This window comes from Gopherus flavomarginatus, chromosome 15 (assembly GCF_025201925.1).
Source record: "Gopherus flavomarginatus isolate rGopFla2 chromosome 15, rGopFla2.mat.asm, whole genome shotgun sequence".
In the NCBI taxonomy this organism is placed as follows: Eukaryota; Metazoa; Chordata; order Testudines; family Testudinidae; genus Gopherus; species Gopherus flavomarginatus.
This window is the reverse complement of record NC_066631.1, coordinates 30,701,931-30,722,615: the sequence shown is the minus strand read 5'-3', so window position 1 is coordinate 30,722,615 and position 20,685 is coordinate 30,701,931. Positions and strand designations below refer to the sequence as shown.

General features: G+C 42.0%; 2 protein-coding genes across 6 annotated transcripts in view; one reads left to right on the top strand and one right to left on the bottom strand.

Annotated features, from left to right (window-relative positions):
- Window positions 1–5,980: 5,980 nt before the first annotated feature.
- Window positions 5,981–7,791, top strand: LHFPL7 (LHFPL tetraspan subfamily member 7). The gene is given in 4 exon segments (XM_050924389.1): window positions 5,981–6,119; window positions 6,990–7,170; window positions 7,508–7,633; window positions 7,635–7,791. Coding segments are annotated over 4 exon segments (603 nt in total).
- Window positions 7,792–11,728: 3,937 nt separating this feature from the next.
- Window positions 11,729–20,685, bottom strand: part of SGSM1 (small G protein signaling modulator 1) — an 82,161-nt gene continuing 73,204 nt past the window's right edge. For all 5 annotated transcript variants that reach the window (XM_050923413.1, XM_050923414.1, XM_050923415.1 and 2 more), the window contains one exon: window positions 11,729–20,391. In XM_050923413.1, the coding sequence (XP_050779370.1) occupies window positions 20,303–20,391 (89 nt within the window). In that variant the 3' untranslated portion in view covers window positions 11,729–20,302. The remainder of the gene's footprint in view (window positions 20,392–20,685) is intronic.

Sequence of the window (20,685 nt, the reverse complement as noted above, 5' to 3'; positions counted from 1 at the left end):
GTGACAGTGCCCGGGGAAGCGCCTACGCCGAGGGGCCGGTTCTGGGGGCTGGCTCTTTGCTGGGAGTTATTGTTTTGGGGGTCTGGTTTCAGCGGGACACTGCAGGGCTCAGGGCGCGCTCGGGGCTGTACAAACCCAAAGCCAGGCCTGGAGAGCCCAGCCCTGATGGCTTGCTCCACTTCAAGCCAGCTGATTTTGTTCCATGCTGGGTACAAGGTTTTGCAGCCTCAGCCCCGACGGGTGAATATTTCACACAGTAAAAAGCGACGAAGAGTCCTGTGGCACTTTAGACTAACAGACGTATTGGAGCATAAGCTTTCATGGGAGAATACAGAGCCAGCTCCAGACACCAGCATTCCAAGCAGGTGCCTGGGGCGGCAGTCTGTGTGGTTTTGTCCCCAAGCAGCGTGCCCAATTACCGCCGCAGCTGGCGGGGGCAGTCCATGTGCCGTTAGGGCGGCACGCGCGTTTCCGCGGCGGCGGCAGTTCGGCAGCAACTTCTATGTTCAGCTATCTGCGGCAGCGCAGCTTCTGTCTTCCAGCTGAAGACAGACGCTGCCGCCGAATTGTTGCCGCCGCAGAAATGCGTGTGCCGCCCTAACGGCACACGGATTGTTCCCATTGTCCACAGCAGCAATCTGGCGCGCTGCTTGGGGTGGCAAAAACAGTAGAGCTGGCCCTGGGTGAATACCCACTTTATCAGATACAGTGACGCCTTTTATTTATGAGGGACCTTTCGGCAACCTTCACTGCAGCACTTGCGATAACGTGGTACAAATTATAGTACAGAGGTCTTTCCAACATAACTCAAAAGGCAGAGGAACAACTGGCAGGGGAGTCTGGCTCTTTAAAGCTGTATAAATTAAACCCAACAAAGGCACTGTTATTCCCAAATCAGAATGCACACATGGGGATTCAGACCAGAATAATTCAGATACCCCCTAAGAGTGTCTATGACGCTCTCCTCTGCCCCTCTGCAGCTTTTAATTTCACACAATGTTGGAGTGGTGGAAATATGACACTGCTATTAAGGAAGGTGTGGTGCTCTATAAAAAGTGAGTCCAAAGTAGCAATGAGGCAGAGTGACACTCATAGGGTCAGGAGTCACTGTAAACAGAAAATGTCTGCACTGAGATGTGGAGATAAAGGGAGAGTCCAACCTTCAAGATCTAGAGGCATGCTATTGAAAGGCCAGTGAGAGATGTTAGCGTTTTGTCTCTCAGCAAGATAGCTCTGTACCTATACTGTTAGAGTACCAACATAAAGCAAACACATTGAGGCAAATTCATCCCTCATTTGCTCCTGTGAGATGCCTTTGATGTCAACAAAAGTCACATCATAGTAACAATAGAATTTGGGCTTGTCACTAACCTGCTACGCTGTCAATGTTTCAGAACACTGAGGATGACATATCCTCCACATGTGTTATTTAGCTCTATATTCCATTGTTGTATTCAAAGGAAAATGGCAGCAGCAGAGATGCTCTGGTGTTTTGGTGGAAAGGTGAAGATCCCAAGTCCTGGCAAGACCCTGAAGTGTTATGCAAGGTTCACTCTGAGTAATCACAGATTAAATCCCAACAAGGAAGGCTGCTGTTATGGTTAAAGCACTTGTCTCAGCCTCAGGAGATCACGCTTCACTTCCCATCTCTGCCACGGGTTTTCTGTGTGCCTCAGTTCCCTATTTGTAACATAGGGATAATACTACTTTCTGTCTTGACTCCTCAGATTATAGACTCTTTCAGGAAGTGTTGTCTTTTACTATATGTATGTACAGCACCTACCACAGTGGGGCCCTGAGCACAGTTGGAGAGGTGTAGTTAATAACTAAATCATCACATTATTGTTCAGGTGTCTGCCTCAGAGGATCTGATTACTTTGTACATGAATGAGCAAAGCTGGAGCCAGTTCACAGAGGTTTTGGAGCCAGGCTGGAGTGCCACCAGCATTTGCCTACCTTCCATGGGTGGAGTGCAGTCGCTCATGTAGAGCAAAGTTCCACTGGTATTGTGTGGCATATGGAAAAGGATTCCTTCCCCTCGTGGTAACCCAGCTCCTTACATAAATCCCTCCTCTTTAGGAATGAGTATTTGTTTCATAGGAATTAACTGAAATTCCTGGATCATGGTAAATATTGAGTCCCATCCTGTGTACATAAATTAAAGCTGTAATTCCATACCAGAGTGGCGACCGCAATAGCAAGCAGATACTGCAACATGCAACGGACACAGACACTTGAACTTTGCACCCTTGGTTTATGATTTCACCAGAAATCTCAATACAATTATATGCAAGTTCTATACAACTCAGGAGAACGTTACCCCTTATACAAATAATAGAACTAATTAATCTGTGCATTTCTGGTTTTAAAAAATAATACAGAATTTACCATCAAAATAAAGAACATGTCTTAGCAGTTTAGGATGTACCAATGTATCATTGGCACTGCTAGTTCCTGTCCTTTTACTGATAAGTTAACTTTTGTTTCTGCTGTCATAATAACCACACATAAGATCCAAAAAATTATGAGTGTTTTCAGGTTGTTGGGTTTTTTATCAACTTTGTCAGACTTTACAGCCTGAAGAGAGATCACACAAAATGAACTTGTAAAATGAATAACATGAACTGTGATGGAGTATCAAACACTATTTCAACAAGGATCTGTTCCTCCAGTCTTGTTTATCTCATGTAGTGTATTAGTGCCCTGCAGTGGAGAAATAGGTTAATTGCAGATGCCATAGATCCAAGTACTGCCCTGTCAGTGACTGGGCCAAATACGGATCTGAATTACACTAGATTCAATGACCAGATTGGACCGTTGTGATCATCTGATTTGTCCTCCCGTATAACACAGGCCAGAGAACTTTCCCAAAATAATTCCTAGAACAGATCTTTTAGAAAAACATCCAATCTTGGTTTAAAAGTTACCAGTGATGAAGAATCCACCGTGACCCTTGGTAAATTGTTCCAGTGGTTAATTACCCTCAATATACATGATTCAGTGGCTGGCAGTTGAAGTTAGACAAATTCAGACTGGGAATAAAGTGTAAAATTTTGTCTGCTAGATTGAAGCACTCATCAAGTACTTATCAAGTATTTGTTCCCCATGTAAGAACATACAAATTGTAATCAAGTCACCCCCTAATTTCTTTGTTACAATTAAAAAATAAGGTCCTGGATATCACTATAAGGCAGGTTTTCTAATCCTTTAATCATTCCTGTGGCTCTTCTTGGACCCTGCTCCAATTTATCAGTATCCATCTTGAATTGTGGGCACCAGAACTGGACACAGAATTCCAGCAGTGGTCACACCAGTGCCAAATACAAAGAGAAAATAACTGCTCAGCTGCTACTTGACATTCCCATTTATGTGTCCAAGGGTTGCATTAGCTCTTTTGGCTACTGCGTCACACTAGAAGCTCATGTTCAGCTGATTATCCACCAAGACCCTCAAGTCTTTTTTCAGAGGCCCTACTTCCCAGATAGAGTCCTCCATCCTGTAAGATGTATACATGGACATTTAGCCACATTAGAACATATATATTGTTTCCTTGCTTCCAGTTTACCAAGCAACCCTGATTGTTCTGAATCCTGTCCTAATTTACCACCCTTATCAATTTTTGTGTCATCTTTGAACTGTATCAAGGATTTTATGTTTTCTTCCAGTGTCACTGATACAAATGTTAAATAGCATAAAACAAAGAACTGATCCCTGTGGGGCCCCACTGGAAACACCTGCGCAGTGAGGATTCCCAATTTACAGTTACATTGAGACCTATCAGTTAACAAGCCTTTAATCCATTTAATGTATGCCATGCTAATTTTATATAGTCCTTGTTTTATAATCAAAATGTTGTGCCATACCAAGTCAAACACCATAGAGATGTCTATTGCAATCAATACTATTATCTTTATCAAGCAAACTTGTAGTCTCATCAAAAATAGATATCAAGTTAGTTGATAATAGAAACTAAGGGATACAAGGAGAAATCTGTTGGCAGCAGAGTTAAGGACAAGGAGTTTTTAAAGTTTATTAGAAACAAATGGAATCTAACAATGGTATTGGTCCATTACTAGATAGAAATGTGGAATCATCAATAATAATGCAGAAAAGGCCAAAGTGTTCAATAAATATTTCTACTCCAGTTCTTTGTTCTATGCTATTTAACATTTGTATCAGTGACACTGGAAGAAAACATAAAATCCTTGATACAGTTCAAAGATGACACAAACTTGTAGTCTCATCAAAAATAGATATCAAGTCTATTTTCCATAAACCCATGTTGATTGGCATTAACTTTATTACTCTCCATAATTCTTTATTAATCAAGTCCTGTATCAGTCTCTTCATTATCTTTCCTGGGACTGATATCAGACTGACAATACTATAATTACCCAGATCATCTATTTATTCTTTTTAAATATTAGCACAGCATCACCTGTCTTCCAGTCTTCTGGAACATCCCCAGTGTTCCAAGAATTATTGAAAACCAGTATTCATGGTCCAGTGAGCTTTTCAGCCAGCTGTTTTAAAGCTTTTGGATGCAAGTTATTTGGACCTGCTGATTTTAAAATATCTAACTTTAGTAGTTGCTGTTTAACATCCTCCTGAGATACCAGCTGAGTGAAAAGAGTGTTATCATATGACATGACTACATCATCCGTTTTTTCCCAAATATGGAGTAGAAATATTTATTGAACACTTTGGCCTTTTCTGCATTATTATTGATGATTCCACATTTCTATCTAGTAATGGACCAATACCATTGTTATATTCCATTTGTTTCTAATAAACTTTAAAAACTCCTTGTCCTTAACTCTGCTGCCAACAGATTTCTCCTTGTATCCCTTAGTTTCTATTATCAATTTTCTACAATTCCTAGCTTCTGATTTAATTCATTACTATCAATTTCCCATTTCTTCCATTTGTATTAGTATATTTTCACTTAGGGCTTATCTACACTAGGGTTTTGGATTGCTAGGTATCTCACTGTAAAAAAAACAAAAAAAAACACCTTTTTTTGCAGTGAAGGCATAGCAAGGGCCATAACTATACCCTGCACATAGACAAGCTCTGAGTCACTGGTGCTATGCCATCTGTGCCTGGCCATTACAGCAAATATACCCCAAACAGTAAACACATTAAGGACTAATTAACTGGAAGGTTTCTTTTAATTAAGCCACTTTTAGCAATAATGCAGCGGAAAGGCCTGGAGCTTTTGACTTATGAGGTTCTAACCTCTATACAATTTTTTTTAAATAATTTTTTAGAATATTTGGTTTAAAATGTAGAATTCAGGCCAGCAGGGAATTTACTCCTCTTCCAGTATAAGTTTTGGCACTTGAAAACATGCTACCACCCAACCAGCACTAACTACTCTTACCTGGTGACAATGGACGTGGTTCCCCATTTGCTTCTCCCAGCTGCACTCCACCATGTGCATCGTCAGAAAGAATTGGAAAGGCCACACTACAAATCTGGAAATACAGATTTCTGTTGATTCTGCATAGATTAAAAAGCTACTGGCCCTCACGTTTACAAGGACAAATGCAGGTAGCTGGTGATTTACTCCTGGCCTCTGAGCATAGATGTCTTGCTCTCGCCTTGTCCTGTTTGTAATACTTGCTGATAGTCTCTGTTTGCTCTGAGTGCCTGCAGCAAGAAGGGAAAGGCACCGCAGCCCGTTTAAGCCACTCTGGCAGACTATAGGGACTATAAAGGGGACAGAAACGGTCCCTGAGAAAAAGCTTCATTAAGAAGTTTCCCCACCTGGCATAGAATGGCCAAAACCACCCTACATCACCCCTCAACCTCAAGCATTAAGGGGTATACCGGGAGTCGGGAGAGGGTATGTTTGCAGTGCACAGCATTCTGGGTATTCAGGGCTGATGGCCCACAGAGGGTCTTTGCAGCCAGAATGCATGCGAGTGTCAGAATGCACAGTGTCACTCATTCCTAAATTAGGTCCACAAGATCCACAATGGCATCATGTCTGGGCAGTTTTCTCCCTGGCCTTGGTCTGCATTTTCAGCTTCAGTCTGACATCCCCTGCGTGATTCAGAAACAAACCCGTGTCACTGGGGTCTTTACACACTGCTATTGGTCCTCAAAAGCTGCAAGTAAGCAGATGTGCACCATATACAGGACTCTAGAGAATATCCCTGCTGTTTCCTGGAAGGTACATGGTCCACAAGATACGCAAACGTGCCTGTAGATGGACCAGATTCCTCCCTGATGTGACTTGTTTGACTCACCTCCTGGGGCTCAAACCAGAGGGATATTTGGCCCTTTTGTTCTTTTTATTGTTAAAGAACCAGTAGCATTATTAACAGATACTTAGCACTTATACAATAGTACTTTATAATGTTCAAAGTACTGAATGTTAATGAATTAACCCAATTAATGTTGCAAGCCACATTTTCAATTGAACCTTTAGTTTTGTGTCTGTTTTAACTATAGATACAAATTTGCAGGTGCAATTAACTGCTGGTACTATAAGGCCTGAGAAGAGAGATGCAAGCAGGTCACATCCATGAAGCAGGAGTGGGAGTGGCCAAGAAAACAGACCAAGAACCCAATGCCTGACTGTATTTCCCTGAAATCTAGTTCATGTGCAGTTGGCCCCTTTGCTTGGCATTTTAAAAATATCCAAAGGCACTTGTCCAGCTTGCAAAATAAAGGGCTCCAAAATTCCAGCATCAAACCTGGAGCCAGAAGCACAGTGAGTGTTCTCAATCCACTAGGGGCTGTTCCACTGATTCCTCTCTTGTAACTGTAGTGTTCAGTATTAAAATGCACCTGACAGTAGCAAAGACCCACTTCTATTTAATCTGACACATTCGTCAGAGGTATGGGGACTCCTTGAATAGCTGGACGCTCAATTTTGACACCAAAAGGGGTAGTGGGCCTATCTAACTATTGCCTGGCATAGGTGATAATGTCATTCCAGTGAGGAGTCTGGCAATCAACACTATATTCTAATGTTCTAGTACCACCAAGCTTTTTCTTGAACAAAGAGACCCACATTTGGTTTCAGACTGCAGCTCTATTGCTTTTGGGAGGTTGGGTGCTGCTAACATTTGGAACAGTTCTTACCTTGTCTTGGATTTTTATATCCCAGGGACTTTGCCAGAGGAGGGTCATCTGCAAAACATCTGCAAACAGCTGCAGGTATTTACCTTTCAGGAGATGGAACTGTTCCTTTGGGTAGCCTCATTCATATTGTCTGTCACTCACGCTCCTGAAAGCTCCAGTGACGCCCACAGGTTAGTGATGGTGTCCAGCAAACTGAACCAATGTGGCAGCGATAATGAGTTCATGGATACATCTGCCTGTGTGAAATCCATGCTCACCTCTCTCCAAGTCTTCTATAGTCAAGTCTCCCCTCATCACCCCTCCAAAAAATGAACAAACTACTTTCTGAAGCAGGATCTTCACCCAGTGGTTTCCAACTGCCTGTTATCTGACGTTGGAAGCTCTGTCATTTTTTGCACTGGTCTAATTGCAGGCCAGTGCAATTTACCCTCCCACCAGTGATTGGCACAATCTTGGGACTGCTGATTTTTCCATGTAGTTTGGATTCTGCATTCGCTAATGAAATTGGTGGTTCTTCCTCCACGTACAATGCTGGGAAATGAGTTTGGCTGGGACTACTTGGTGGCTGTCCTGGATGTCGTACTATCATGTTAACTGCCAGTCATCGGCAAATACAATTTAAATTAGGTCATGTCCAAGATCTTTTTCTCTACTGCTATAGAAAGTATAATTCTAGTAAGAGAGGATGAACAATAAAATCCTTCAGTAAAACCAGTGTTTTATGATGGACTGATCCATGGTTTTGTAGAGATAAACAAAACCAGGGTGTAGCCTTTTCTTATCCAACATGCACCAGGCGGCAAAGAACCCCCACCTTAATGCTAACAGAATGGTGGGCCAAATCCTCAGCTGGTGTAAATCTGCATATTTCCATTGAAGTCAATGAGCTACACAGCCAGTAGCTGAGAGCCTGACCCATTGTTCCCACAGTAGTTGGTAAACGTTGTCTCCTCTTCACCCAAGGCAGCTTTGCTTCATTCTCAGAACCATCAGTCTCCATTGTCTGTGTGAAAAGGAAGGAATGACCACGAGGAAGCTCAGGGGTGACAGCACTGGGAGTCCTGGCAGGCAGACTCACAGCACAGCAGTAGCATAGAACACCAACTGGCTGAGGCTTGATTAACCAGCACTGGCAGACAGCATCTGTCCAGTTCCAGGTAATGATAGAGTCAGACAGCCAGGGCACCACTGGAGACCAGAAAGGGACAGGGAATGGAGAGAAAAAGGCAGAGCTGTAGCCAGGTACGGGCTAGGCAGTGGTGAAAAGGGGAGCAGATGGATCTGGTAGTGAAAAGAGGGGAGGCCAACTGTGGGTGGGATGGGAAGAGAGATGTCCCTGGCAGGAGAGGGAGTTAAAGAAAAAGCAATAGGACCCTGAAAGCGGAGCGGAGAGGCAGGAAGTTCTGGAGAGATCAAACAGCTGCAGATCATCTCTGACAGACACCTTCAGCAATAGCATCAAGAGGGTTCTTGCCTTTTGTCTGTGATTCCAGTTCACAAGCAAGAGGGCTGGTTTTCACCTCCTATGACTCCTCCACAAACTCACCATGGGATCTAAGAGTCAAGCTTGTGCGTTATCACCAGTAGTAAAAGCAAATTGGGACCAACACTGGTGCAGCTGAGGTAGCAAAGGTGCAACTGACTGGGTTGTAGTGAACAATTGTGCTGAGGCGGCACCACTGTGTTGCTGGGTACACCAGCGCCATGAAGAGCTCTGGATTTGCATGAAACTGAAAATCTCAGTCCTTGAGCTACTAAAGCCTACATATGGCACAGACATAAGATATTTAGATCTCGTCAGAATACTTCTCATGATTCCACACCTCTGAGGCCATCCCATTTCACAACAGAGTATTACTGAGTTACGGATAGGAAACTGGAGAAAACACTGCACAACATGATGCAGGATATCATTAGCAGTTATCATAATGCTGTAAATATACACTGCGCTTTGCAAAAGAGTAAATGTATTCCCTGCTACAAAGAGTTGGCACTAAAAGGGTTAAAGCAAGAAGTGCACTTTCAGAGAGTCCCAGACATTGCAATGATTTTTAGATACACATTGGAGACTTCCCTTGTCAACAGTTTAATAAACCTAAATATGCCTCATTGCAGATAAAAACAGTTTGCACCACTGCTAATTGCAACTTGGGTAACTCAAGCATGTGTTAGTTTCTCTCACACAGCAGACTAGAAACAAAATATGTTACAGGAACACCTGAGTAAATCATCTGAGATTTTCACTTTTGGATTATATTTGTGGAATTATGGTATGGTATAAACAATGAGTTGTTTTGATGACTATTCATCTCTCCTGATGACGCAGTAATGAAAACCCTCTTTATAAATACCTAGATGCCCCCTTAAAAACACAGAATTAACAAGAGGCACCAGACCAAGCATCTCTGAAGATGTTACATTCCAGGATTCAGTAGATTTGATGTCCTCTGACACTCTGAGGCTGTTTATAGGCACAATGATCATAACACATTAATTGTGTTAGGTACACCTGTTGCTAGTACAATTTTAAAAGATACTCTAAAGCTTCTTTGGGTTCAGGAATCTGAGTCGGCAAGGAGTTGGATGTTCTGGTCAATAATGTTTGGATTATTTTGTTAGCTGGGAGACTTATCCTCCCAGGAAGGTCAGGTGGGAGGTCTGGAGTGGTATTCAAACTGAGTGATGCACCAGTCTGCCAACGCCACAAAGTCAGGAGAGGAGGCAGTGAGTCAGAGCTGCTAGGCAAAGAGTGGGTGTTTACTTCTGTCAGGCTGTAACCCACCTTCAGAGCAGCACTGCTGGTGCTAAGGTGGGGAGGAAGCTGCACCCATGAGTCGGACAGCACCAGCAAGATGCATAAGGCATATGGGTTGCTCCTGTGAAGTGCTGAGTGCCCTCAACTCCTATTAAAGTCAAGGGGAGGTGTGGCCTGACTGTGCAAGATGATGAATGCCCCAAGGTCGGAGGTGCTTCCAGGAGACCAGACCACAAATGGTGGCTGCCCACAGCAGGACAGAGAGCTTGGCAATACAGAAGCAGGGTGAAATGCACAATGTTTTAAAGCTTGGAGCATCACAGTTTCGATTGGAAGCATTTTAGTAACATGCTTCCCTGCAGAGATTTCTGTATCTAGCTAGCTCTGCAGCCCTCACCATCTGTAACTCGGTTTAGATCTATTTATATCTCTGCATTCACATGGATCTGTAGCTCAGGTTCCAAGCTTTGGAAAGACACTAAGCCTGAGCTTTAATTCCAAGATGCACCAGAGAAACTAGTATTTAAACATCTGTCCCTTTCAGCATTATTTTGTGTCTATTATTATCTGAATGTTTATTTTCACATTTTCCAAACAAAACATTTCCATCCAATATTTTGAACTCAGTCCATAGTGTCACCCACATACTGCTGCTGATGCAACACATCAGACATGCCTAAGGGTTTTATAATTCTATCCTAATCCAGGTCATTCACTGTCAAGATGCAAAAGCAGGTGATATGATGTGGTAGTTGAATTCTGCTTCAGCATTAATCAGATGGTATCTCTATCTCCCTAAGCAAGTACATCATACAAGCCTCAGATGGATTGGCAATTGCATGCATCATTCATGCAGTGTTCCTGGACAACTAAGAGCTTAGAAAACCTCTCTCTTCATTCTCTCCTGACCTGCTTTTCAACCTGAGCAACAACCCAAAGAGGACTAGACACAGCTGCACCAGTACAGAAATCCTACTTCATCTTCCAAAAGAGTACAAGGGAGAGAGAGAAGAGCCTGGTGATATCCACCACCTTTCCTTTGCTAATATTTGTGTACAAAGGGCCAGATCCAGAGTCCATTGAAGTCAGTGGAAAGACTCCCACGGCCTTCAATGGTCTGTGACTCAGGTCCAAGTTGAGCAGGTTTCCACCTGACAAAGCAGTCTTTGGAGGTTTATGAAGGACACAGGGTGAGAATGACAAATGTTTTGCATTTTTGCTAATCACTCCTGACTCCCCACAAAAGTGATGATCTTCACTTGCAACATGTAATTGTCTCACTGTGTTCTAGGAAGAGGCACTTCTAAGACAACTTCTTTTCTATCCATGCTGCTGAAACAGCTTCTTAACCAGTGCCAAAGCTGAACAGAAATTGCTGGAGAGAATTAGATCATGCATTTGCCGCACAAGAGACTCGATTATCCAAACCTCCATTTCCAACCAGCTGCCAACATGTTTCCCTCTTCTACTGATTCCTGAACATCTCTGTATCTTTGGAGGGTTGATTAGGATTCAGCTATATGTCGCTTTCCTGACAGGATCAAAGAGGTTTTTTTGAAAGAAAAGAACTCAGTTCAGTTATTGATCTTTTTAAGTGACAAGACTCATCATGTACATTTGACCCATGAAAACCTTTCTTGTCAAAGAGAGTTCTGACTACAGATTCAGGTTCTGATTCTTCACTTCTTTGATCCTGCATCATCGATACCTGTGAACAGTAAGACTGCATCCTGTGTGTAAAACATTATTCCATTTGATAACATTTGCACAGGTGTAACTGATGGCAAAAGGCAGTGAAGAATCTGACTAAAAGAGATACAAAACTTTCCACAACTCCTTTCTTAGTGTCTCTAGTCAGTGAAAGCACAGCAATAAACAACAGCCAGGATTTTATTGATTTGAAAATACATTTAACCATAGAGAATATAGTTTTAGTTTGTCTTTCTGAACAACAGTAAGGAACAATTTACAAAGAAAACCAAAAGCATGAATAAAATATAACTGTGAAGTTGAAATATGCCAAGACAAACTTTAGCAGCACTTTTACAAATGTTATAATAAAAGCTACAATGCTCATTAATCTCATACAGAGTGAGTCCCAGAGACCAAAATGGCATCCTATGGGTAAAAGCAGCAATTTGTTGTAGGGCAACATAACGTTTAACATTGGTTCATACAGTACATTCATAATCCTGTTAAATTTAATTCTTTTTCCAACACATCCTTGTGGTAAGTTTATCATTAATTTCCCAGATGTATAAGAGGTCTATCTTCTAAGGATTACCCACTGTACTTAGCAAAAACTAAGCTTGGTACTATAGGTTTTAGAATTATATAGGTGCCAATCATGAGTCCATAGTGAAGGTAGAGTTACATTTTGTACATAAAGCAGGGATGCAACCTCTGTTTATGAAAAATACAGATTATTCTCCCCAAACTCTCAGCACTTACTCAGAGAAGAATGAATTTTCTGAGAATTTACAAGTAAATCTGTTAATTAATTTTAGGAGTAAATTAATTTGGTAAAAATTAGTCTCTTAAGAAATGTAGTATCCAGTGTCAGGCCTTTTTATTTAACCTCAATTATCTTATTAAGGAAACAACCCAGATTCTTCAAATTTCTCATACAGTTCGAGCTCACTGAGAACTTGTGCACAGACTAATATTTTAAGATTTTTATTTACTTTTCAGATAAACGGTCATTTTAAACTATTGCTGAAAGTCCCTCCCTCTGCAGGAGCTGGAGATAAAGTCCTCTTACAGAGAATTCCATGAAAAATTGCCCTCATTTGAATTGGCTGCTACCTCCTATTGTTCTGAATGGGAGTGAGTTCACATGCTGCTCTTAGCAAAGATATCCACTGCCTCCATTCAGCAAGCTCCTCATGGCGCAGAGAGGGCAACTCTGAGGGCAACGCGGCTTCACGGTTATTGGAAACAATGGGTGGTGGTGGCCATTTTGAAAGCAGGCAATTCTTTGAGCTTTTCTAAATAATTTTATGTTCCAGCCTCTGCTGAAGGAGACACTTTCGGTTATGAAAACTAACAGGAAAAAATGACCATTAATCCTAATTATTTCATTCCCAAACCAATCCATTGCATTAGATTCACCCAACAGAAAGGGCACATGGGTGGGGAACTAAGGTGAAATGTGGAGGGCAGGAGATAGACAGAAGCCGGGGTATAAATGCGGGTTACTTCATGCTGATCTGTCAATGCACAACAGTCATAAATGCAGCTTAACTAGCCAATACAGTCTGGCTACTTACTGCTGCTCCCAAAACCCATAACGCAGCTAGAACCTACTGGGAAGCCTGGCCCTAAAAGTAAAAATAAAACAATATTTCACATCTTGAAATCATTAGCAATATCACACTGTAACATTCTCTTTTGGCTTCTCGGTCAGTGTTCATGTATGAATTTTTAATATTTTTTAAAGGAAACTCTCGACAAAAACTAGATAATGTATATCACTAATTTAGGATAAAATACATTACAAGGATGGTGTAACTATTCAAAACACAAGCATTATAAACCCAGGATATTCAGAGTTAAGGTTAAGCTTAAAATCCAAATATGTTGAGCTACAGAAATGCAAGTTAAGGTACACAAACAACCATAACACTTGTCCTCAGTGACACGAAAAAAAAAAAATCTAACGTGTCTTTAAAAATCAGTTTAATCTAATCTGGAACTGAAAAAACTAAAAAACATTTTGATCATTAAGGTATGTTTCTTGCATGGTGTAACTACAGGAGAGAGTTAAGGTGGTTTGGGTACCCTAAGTAGGAAGACAGATGAGGCAAGATTCAAAGGGATGTAATGGAAGGTATTTGGGAGAGGTACAATATTATACAGGAAAACACCATCTTTATCTACTGCAGAATTTTAATGATTAGTTCCAGCAATAATTACCAAATTTCTATATTGCTAGAAAATGTGCACTACATAAATAACAAATTGTGCTCTTTCAGTATCTACATGTGCTCAAGAAATATGGGAAACATTACTAGAACTGCTGGTATTAGCTAAAATTCCAAAGCAGATAGATAAATCACAAGGATGCCATTTCTTCAGTACATTTATCAAATTTAAAAACAATCTCTCCCCTTTATCTCACTGATGAAATTGGTTCAGAGACTATCACTGGCTGAACAGGGAAGCTACAACACGGGAAAAACAGAGCAGCAACTCACATTGCATATTTTCAAGTCACTTAAATTTAAAAAAAAACCATATGTCATGTGTGACATGGGCTGTGGAACAAGGGCTCTGTATTCTTTATAGACTATCACTAAAGTAGCTCCCAACTCGTGAAATCAGTCGATTGACAGAGCAAGTGGGGACAGAGAAGAAAGTCAAGCATTTCTGGTGCAAGAATGACATATGACAGTTAAAAAAAATAGTCATAAGAAAAACTAAAGTAGGAGTGAAATTCACCCCTGGCCTAGGCCCACAAAGGCCTACATACCTCTCAAGTGGCTCGTGCCTGTCCTCTGCTGAGAGGTGAATTTTACCCAAACAGAAGAGCTAAAATTAAGCTGTCTACATTACAGCATCAAGAACAATTGCTTCCCTTGAGACGGCTTTTAAACCACCAGTAAAAATTATCATTAATATCTGTGCTTCTATTGCTGTCTTTAGCTACAGCAAAAACAAAATTCTGTATGGTAAGAGGCTGCTAAAAAATAAAAGGCTGAGTAAGAGTAACACTCTGCAGCATCGCACCCTTCAATGTAATCTTGGTCTTGGGAAGATACATCAATCTATATGAGAAGTGTTTATAGAAAGGCCATCCAGAATCTCAACAGAGCAAAAAAGAAAAACCTCTTATAAAAAAAACACATTCAGGAACAAAGGCCACTTCTAAAATGTTTACTTTAGTAATGCTGAAAAAAGAGGGATATCAAGAGTTGTTTGGTGGGTCACATCTGCAGAAAGCTCAAATGCAGGCAAAGAATCCATTAACAACCCCCTTAGGAAAGGATCAGGGTTGGAATTTATTTTGGACATTAAGTATAATGTATACAAAGCAAGCTGATCTGAGAGCTAAGTAGTTCTAATTAAAGTATATAGAGTGAAAAAACCTCCCCTCTCTGCAGAGAGTCAACATATGAGCTCACATGAGACTTTAGAGGTGCAAATTGCATCCATATGGAGTTGCCAGAAAGAAAATATTCATCTGGCTCATCTAGTTTGCCCCATATCACAATAATTGTCTAATGCATTTCCCTGCCAAAGGCTCTACCCTAGTGTCAAAAGTCAATTTGTCTGCCTGCACAATGTGTAGCTACTAAGGGAAGGGAAGGGAAGGGAAACAAAGAAGTAATATGGCTCTGTTCTCTTCTCAGAAAACCCAGGGTAATACTTAAATTTTAGGGCCTCTACGACACAGGTGCACACTCAGGCAGAAAGGAAAGGATTGAGGAGAAGGAAAAAGAGGTGCAACAGCTAGATAAGCAAGATCCTGCTCTTGTAACTCTGGGTAGCTTTGTACTGACCCTGATCCCTAGACTTTTAGTATGAGAGTATGTGCTTGTTTTCCACTGGTCTCACCTTTATCCTATTATAGACATAAGCAAACTCTTTCCCAATGGCCACCCTCCTAACTCATTTTGTTTAAATCAGCAAAAGGAAACCACTCAATGTGTGAGTTAGATGTCATACACAAGATTTGCAGAGCGCTGATCAATTTAAATGGAAATCGACATATTATGCATGGATTACAACACAAATTACAATACAAGCATGACTTAAAAGGTGGCCTGCACTTACCTGCATACACAGTTTACACACTGTTTTCAGAGTAGCAGCCATGTTAGTCTGTATCCGCAAAAAGAACAGGAGTACTTGTGGCACCTTAGAGACTAACAAATTTATGCTGAAATAAATTTGTTGGTCTCTAAGGTGCCACCAGGACTCCTGTTCAGTTTACGCACTGTCATTTGTGCACACAGAGAATGCTAATGGATATATACATTGGCACAAAAATTGTGCACATACAAGTGGATTCTCAGGGTAGGTCTACACTGCAATTGGAGATATTGCAGCACCCGTAGCCATAGCTGAGCAAGCTTGAATCTAGCTAGCTAGCTTGGGTACTAACAGTAGCAGCATAGACTCACTGCCCAAGCACAAGTATGCACTCGGGCAGCTAGCCCGTGCTGCCATAGCTTTACTGCTATTGGCACCTGACCTAGCTAGATTAACACTATATCGGGTGCGTCTTCACGTACTGCAACCACCCTTCGGATTGCAGTGTGGATCTAACAACTTAAAGCCCATGGACACACCTAGGGTGACCAGACAGCAAGTGTGAAAAATCGGGACGGGGTGGGAGGTAAAGGAGCCTATACAAGAAAAAGACTGTCCCTATAAAATTGGGACATCTGGTCACCCTAGACACACCAGGCCCTGTGTGCATTAGTTGGAAGTCATGTGAGGTCAGTTCCCATTCATTACAACAGAACCTCTATTTTACAACTAATTAGGGATTGAGGAGTTCAGAAAATTGAACATCTCAAATTGACAGTGGTACGGTGCTCAAGTTGCAGTATGATACTCTGTGTGACGTTCCTGTTCTCCTCCACAGCGATTTCCAATACACTGAGCCATTAGAATGTGAAGGGATGTTGACTCATTTTTCAGTGACGCCACTTTCATTATGTGATTTATTTTTCCCCTGTCAGGAAAAATGGGTTATAAAACTGGCTGTTTGTAAGACTGGTGTATACAAAAATCACGGTTCTAAAGTATTTAAACCACTGATGGATAGTGGGGACATCACACAGTCATGTTATCTAATTCATGTTTTGGTTTTGGAATCAATTTGCTCACAATTTTTTATTTCAGACAGACAAGCAAATGCCCCCTTCACCCCTTACTGCTCTCTGAGTGTTCTGTTGGAACAGTCTCAGTTTCCAGGGGCTCTAATGTCCCTATGAAATCCAAACTATCCCACAGTTTTTCAGAGCCTTTGTGACTCCAAGTACACATTCTATGGACACACACGCAGAGCTGAGCTAGGACCACATATGGCCAAAAGCTATGGAAATTTGCCATGATTACAGTACATCTTGACTTTCTAATATGCACTGTTTATAAACCCCACCAATCAGCCAACCTGCCTGCAGCTGTGCATGTGAATTAACAACCTGGCAAGCTATCTGAACAAGAAATGCATTTAAAGAACAAAGCACTCAAGATAAGACATCCGCCTGACCAAATTCTGCTCTGAGATCTGCATGCACAACTCCCACTGGAATACCCGAGAGCAAAATTTGTTCCACTGACTTTAATGTATGCTGGCAGCTCCCATTTGAATGTTAAATTTGGTGCATTGCCTGCAATGGAGTTACTCTGGATTTACATTCAAAGTGAGAGTAGAATGTATCCCTCAAGCTTTCTCTATGGACACTTTTCATTATTTTTCTGGAGAGTACTTTGGGGTCAGTTTAACGTTCATACTCTTAGAGCAAAATGGATGCAGTGTTGCTTTAACTGCAGCCTAATATATTAAATTCTTGGGGGAATCTAATTTGCTGTAATAAAACACATTAGGCCCTGATCCTGCAATCACTTCTACCCAGGATGACCCTAGTGCCTGTGCAGAGCTCCACAGAAATCAGTGGGATGAAAGAAGCCACCTGTGGCGATTCCATTGAGGGGTCAGGGATAAAGTTGTTACCTCTGTTTCTGTTCCACAATTTTTAATCAGCGATACACCAAGCAAAGCTGAGGTCAAACGGTTTCTTAACCTGCATTGAGCTTTTTGTTGCTTTAACAGAACAATTCTCACAGTACAAGGAAAGTGACAGATTGGCACATCATTGAGTAGGTGCTATAGAGAACCACGCAGTTCTTAGAAGCAAAGATTTTTTTTCCCCCCTCAAAAAAATAATACCCGACTTAAATCACATTTTTTCTCTATACTGTATATATAGACACAATTTTCTGGTAAACATTTACAAGATATGTTTGCAACATTGAAAGATAGATCTCCATTTGCATAAAGAGTCACACTCACTGAATTCAGTATACAAGGACACACAGTAATGTACAGTCAATAGAATAAATAAATACTTTTTTTTTTGTTAGAAGTTATTCAAAAACACTGCTACTGATGGGCCCAAAGACACAGTCAGATAATACAGATAGCTGATATTGTGCAGGATTCTCAGCTATCCGTTTAAAAAAAAAGCCTGAAAACTAGTGTCATCAGAGTTGTTGCTTGATAAAATACTACTATTTATGCCTATCTAATAGTTATTATTCCTTAGTTTTGCTATGTAAAAGTGTCACTTTGATCCCTTCCACTTTAGAACAAGGTTACTCAGATTATTTATCCATTCTAACATCTGAAAAGCTACAAGGTCTAGAATCAGGAACAGGTCACCAGTGTAGGCATGAGATTTGCTCTCTGCTTTAGGAAAAGATGAGAGATTCATAGTCGAACCTGAAGGTTTAAAGCCCAACTTCTTCAGTTTCCATGCAGACTATTTCAGATGCTAGTATGGACTGTTTTCTCCAGTAAATTAAGCTCTTTTGGGAGTTTAATACAGCAGATTGGCTCTAACCTGGGCAGAAAATTGCTTCAAAGGGTTTCGTACCTCACGTGGATAAAGTTCAAATAGCCTGCAAAATAAGAAATTAGAGAAGACAGATTTCCTCTGCTTTCACCTCGCGCTGTATTCTTCTCCAGCAAAAGGGTTCAGCAGGCCCTGCCCTTCCCTGGTTTGCAGTTACAGACTCTGCACCCCAACAGTACAGAGGGATGAGCTGATTTGTTCACATACTGCAGACTGGCTCACTATACTCTGCAAGTGATTTCTGGAGCATGCACTACTTTCTTCTGGGTTTCTTCTGCAAGCAACGTCTGAGACAGACAACACACGAATACAAAATACATCAGTACAAAGAAGGGTTCTGCAAGAGGAGAAACAGAGGAGTCCCTTTCCCCTTCTGGTGAACACCACTCCCTCAGCAAACAGGGCTCTGGCCTAGCCCTGCTGGGGTAGCTGAGTGGAGGAAGAGAAAACACATTTATCACACATTTCATGGCTGGCACACAGATTTTCGCAGCACAATTTGAGAGAAGGTACCCTTGAAAGAGCTACAGCAAAGCATTTTCCCAGCTGCCAGGAGCAACCATGGATTGGTTTAGCCATAACAGTGACCTTCCTGGGCAGGTGGGAACTAACCCACTAACACAACCCACTTCTCTCCTTTTCCTCTTCTACTTTTTTTACCTGAGTTGAAAAATAAACCCAAACTCTTGGCTGCACCAACCTCACAATTACCCTGCAGCTCAGTTTTCCTGCTGCTCTTGTGTGGCCAAGGTGCTGCACGCCACAGCACCAGTGGGACACAACGCTAGTGCCACTGCAGGGGAGCTGCCTTGGAATTGCACCATTCTGGGTACCCAGAGCGGAGAATGCTATGCTTGGTCTATTTTCGTCCATGTGGGCCTGACCCAAAGCCCACTGATGGCCACCTGGAGTCCTTCCATTGACTTCAATGGGCTAAGGATCAGGTTCCATAAACACAAGAGACTCCTCCGGGCACAAACTCTGAATTTTCAAAAGAGCTCAAGGCTAGATTTTTCAAGTGCTCAGGACCCACAGTTGGAACCAGACTTTCCAGTACAGCTCAGCTCCTATGTTGGCACTGAAATACTTGGCATCCTGAGCTCTTTTGGAAATTTAGCCGGAGTTGGAACTCCACATGCTCTGATCCTGGGGTGAGGAGCAAACTGTAAACCCTAGGGAATGGGAGGAAAACAGAGCCCCAAACAAGGGAGAGGGTCTATTGTAGGAGGAACTTCTCTGATCAGAGTCTCTCTGCTGAAGGCACAGCCTCCCGCTCCTCCCACAGAGCCGAATGTGGAGAACACCCTAGTTTTTACTAGCTTGAGAGGGATGCTGCCTGGCTTTCTTCTCACATGGGGAAGCTGCTTCTTGGGAAGTGCTTTGTTCCCCTGCAGTATATGCTGCAAATTCAAAGGTAGACCCAAGAGACAGCAGAAGCACTGTCTGCCTGTAGCCCACCCTCTTTGAGAAAGCTTTGTCTGGAAAGTGCTCTTGCTAAAGATGGGAACCGGAACTGCAGTAATACCATGAAAGCAAAGCAAGGCAAGATAGTGTCTGCCCAGGATTTGCTTCCAAAGTAGAAATGTTTGAAACAAAAACTAAGATGCAGATTTACAGATCTTTGGTCAATCATTGAAAATGAATGTTGAACTGAAGAACTAAACCAGGGGACCCTTCCTCTAATGTCTACGCTCAACTGCATGAGAGCAGAAAGAAGGGTACTTTCATCTTAGAGAGCAGCATGTCTCAAACTACCAAGGCTTTTTTGTCACTGGTGTGGCACTTCAAGAAAAAGGAGATGGGGCAGGAAGTGTTGGACGGGATCCGTGACGTCTCGCCAAACAGCCCGCCCTTCCCAGGCCTTTCATTTATTCTCAATCAGCGTCTGGACTTTGTACACGAGATCCCGGGCCAGCTTCAGGAGCTGTTTGGTGTTGTGCCGCTCAGCCATTTCTGGAATATGGAAGTAAAAGGAGTTAACAAACGATGGCCAAATAGCTCATAGTCCTGAGAAAGCCGAGAGCCCATCGAAGGCTTGCATCTCTCTGCCCATGCCATGTTTTAGAAAGGAGCTGAAGCTATTCAGAGCAGTTGTGGGGTCCTGATCATGGCTGTGTCCAGAAGCACCATATTTAATATTTATGAGAATCATTATTAGCTAAGGAATCGCTGGGGGACTGTTCTCTACTGGGAAGCGTAACCGTATAACAAGTGGAGAATCTGAGGCATGGAGCAGCAAAGCTACTG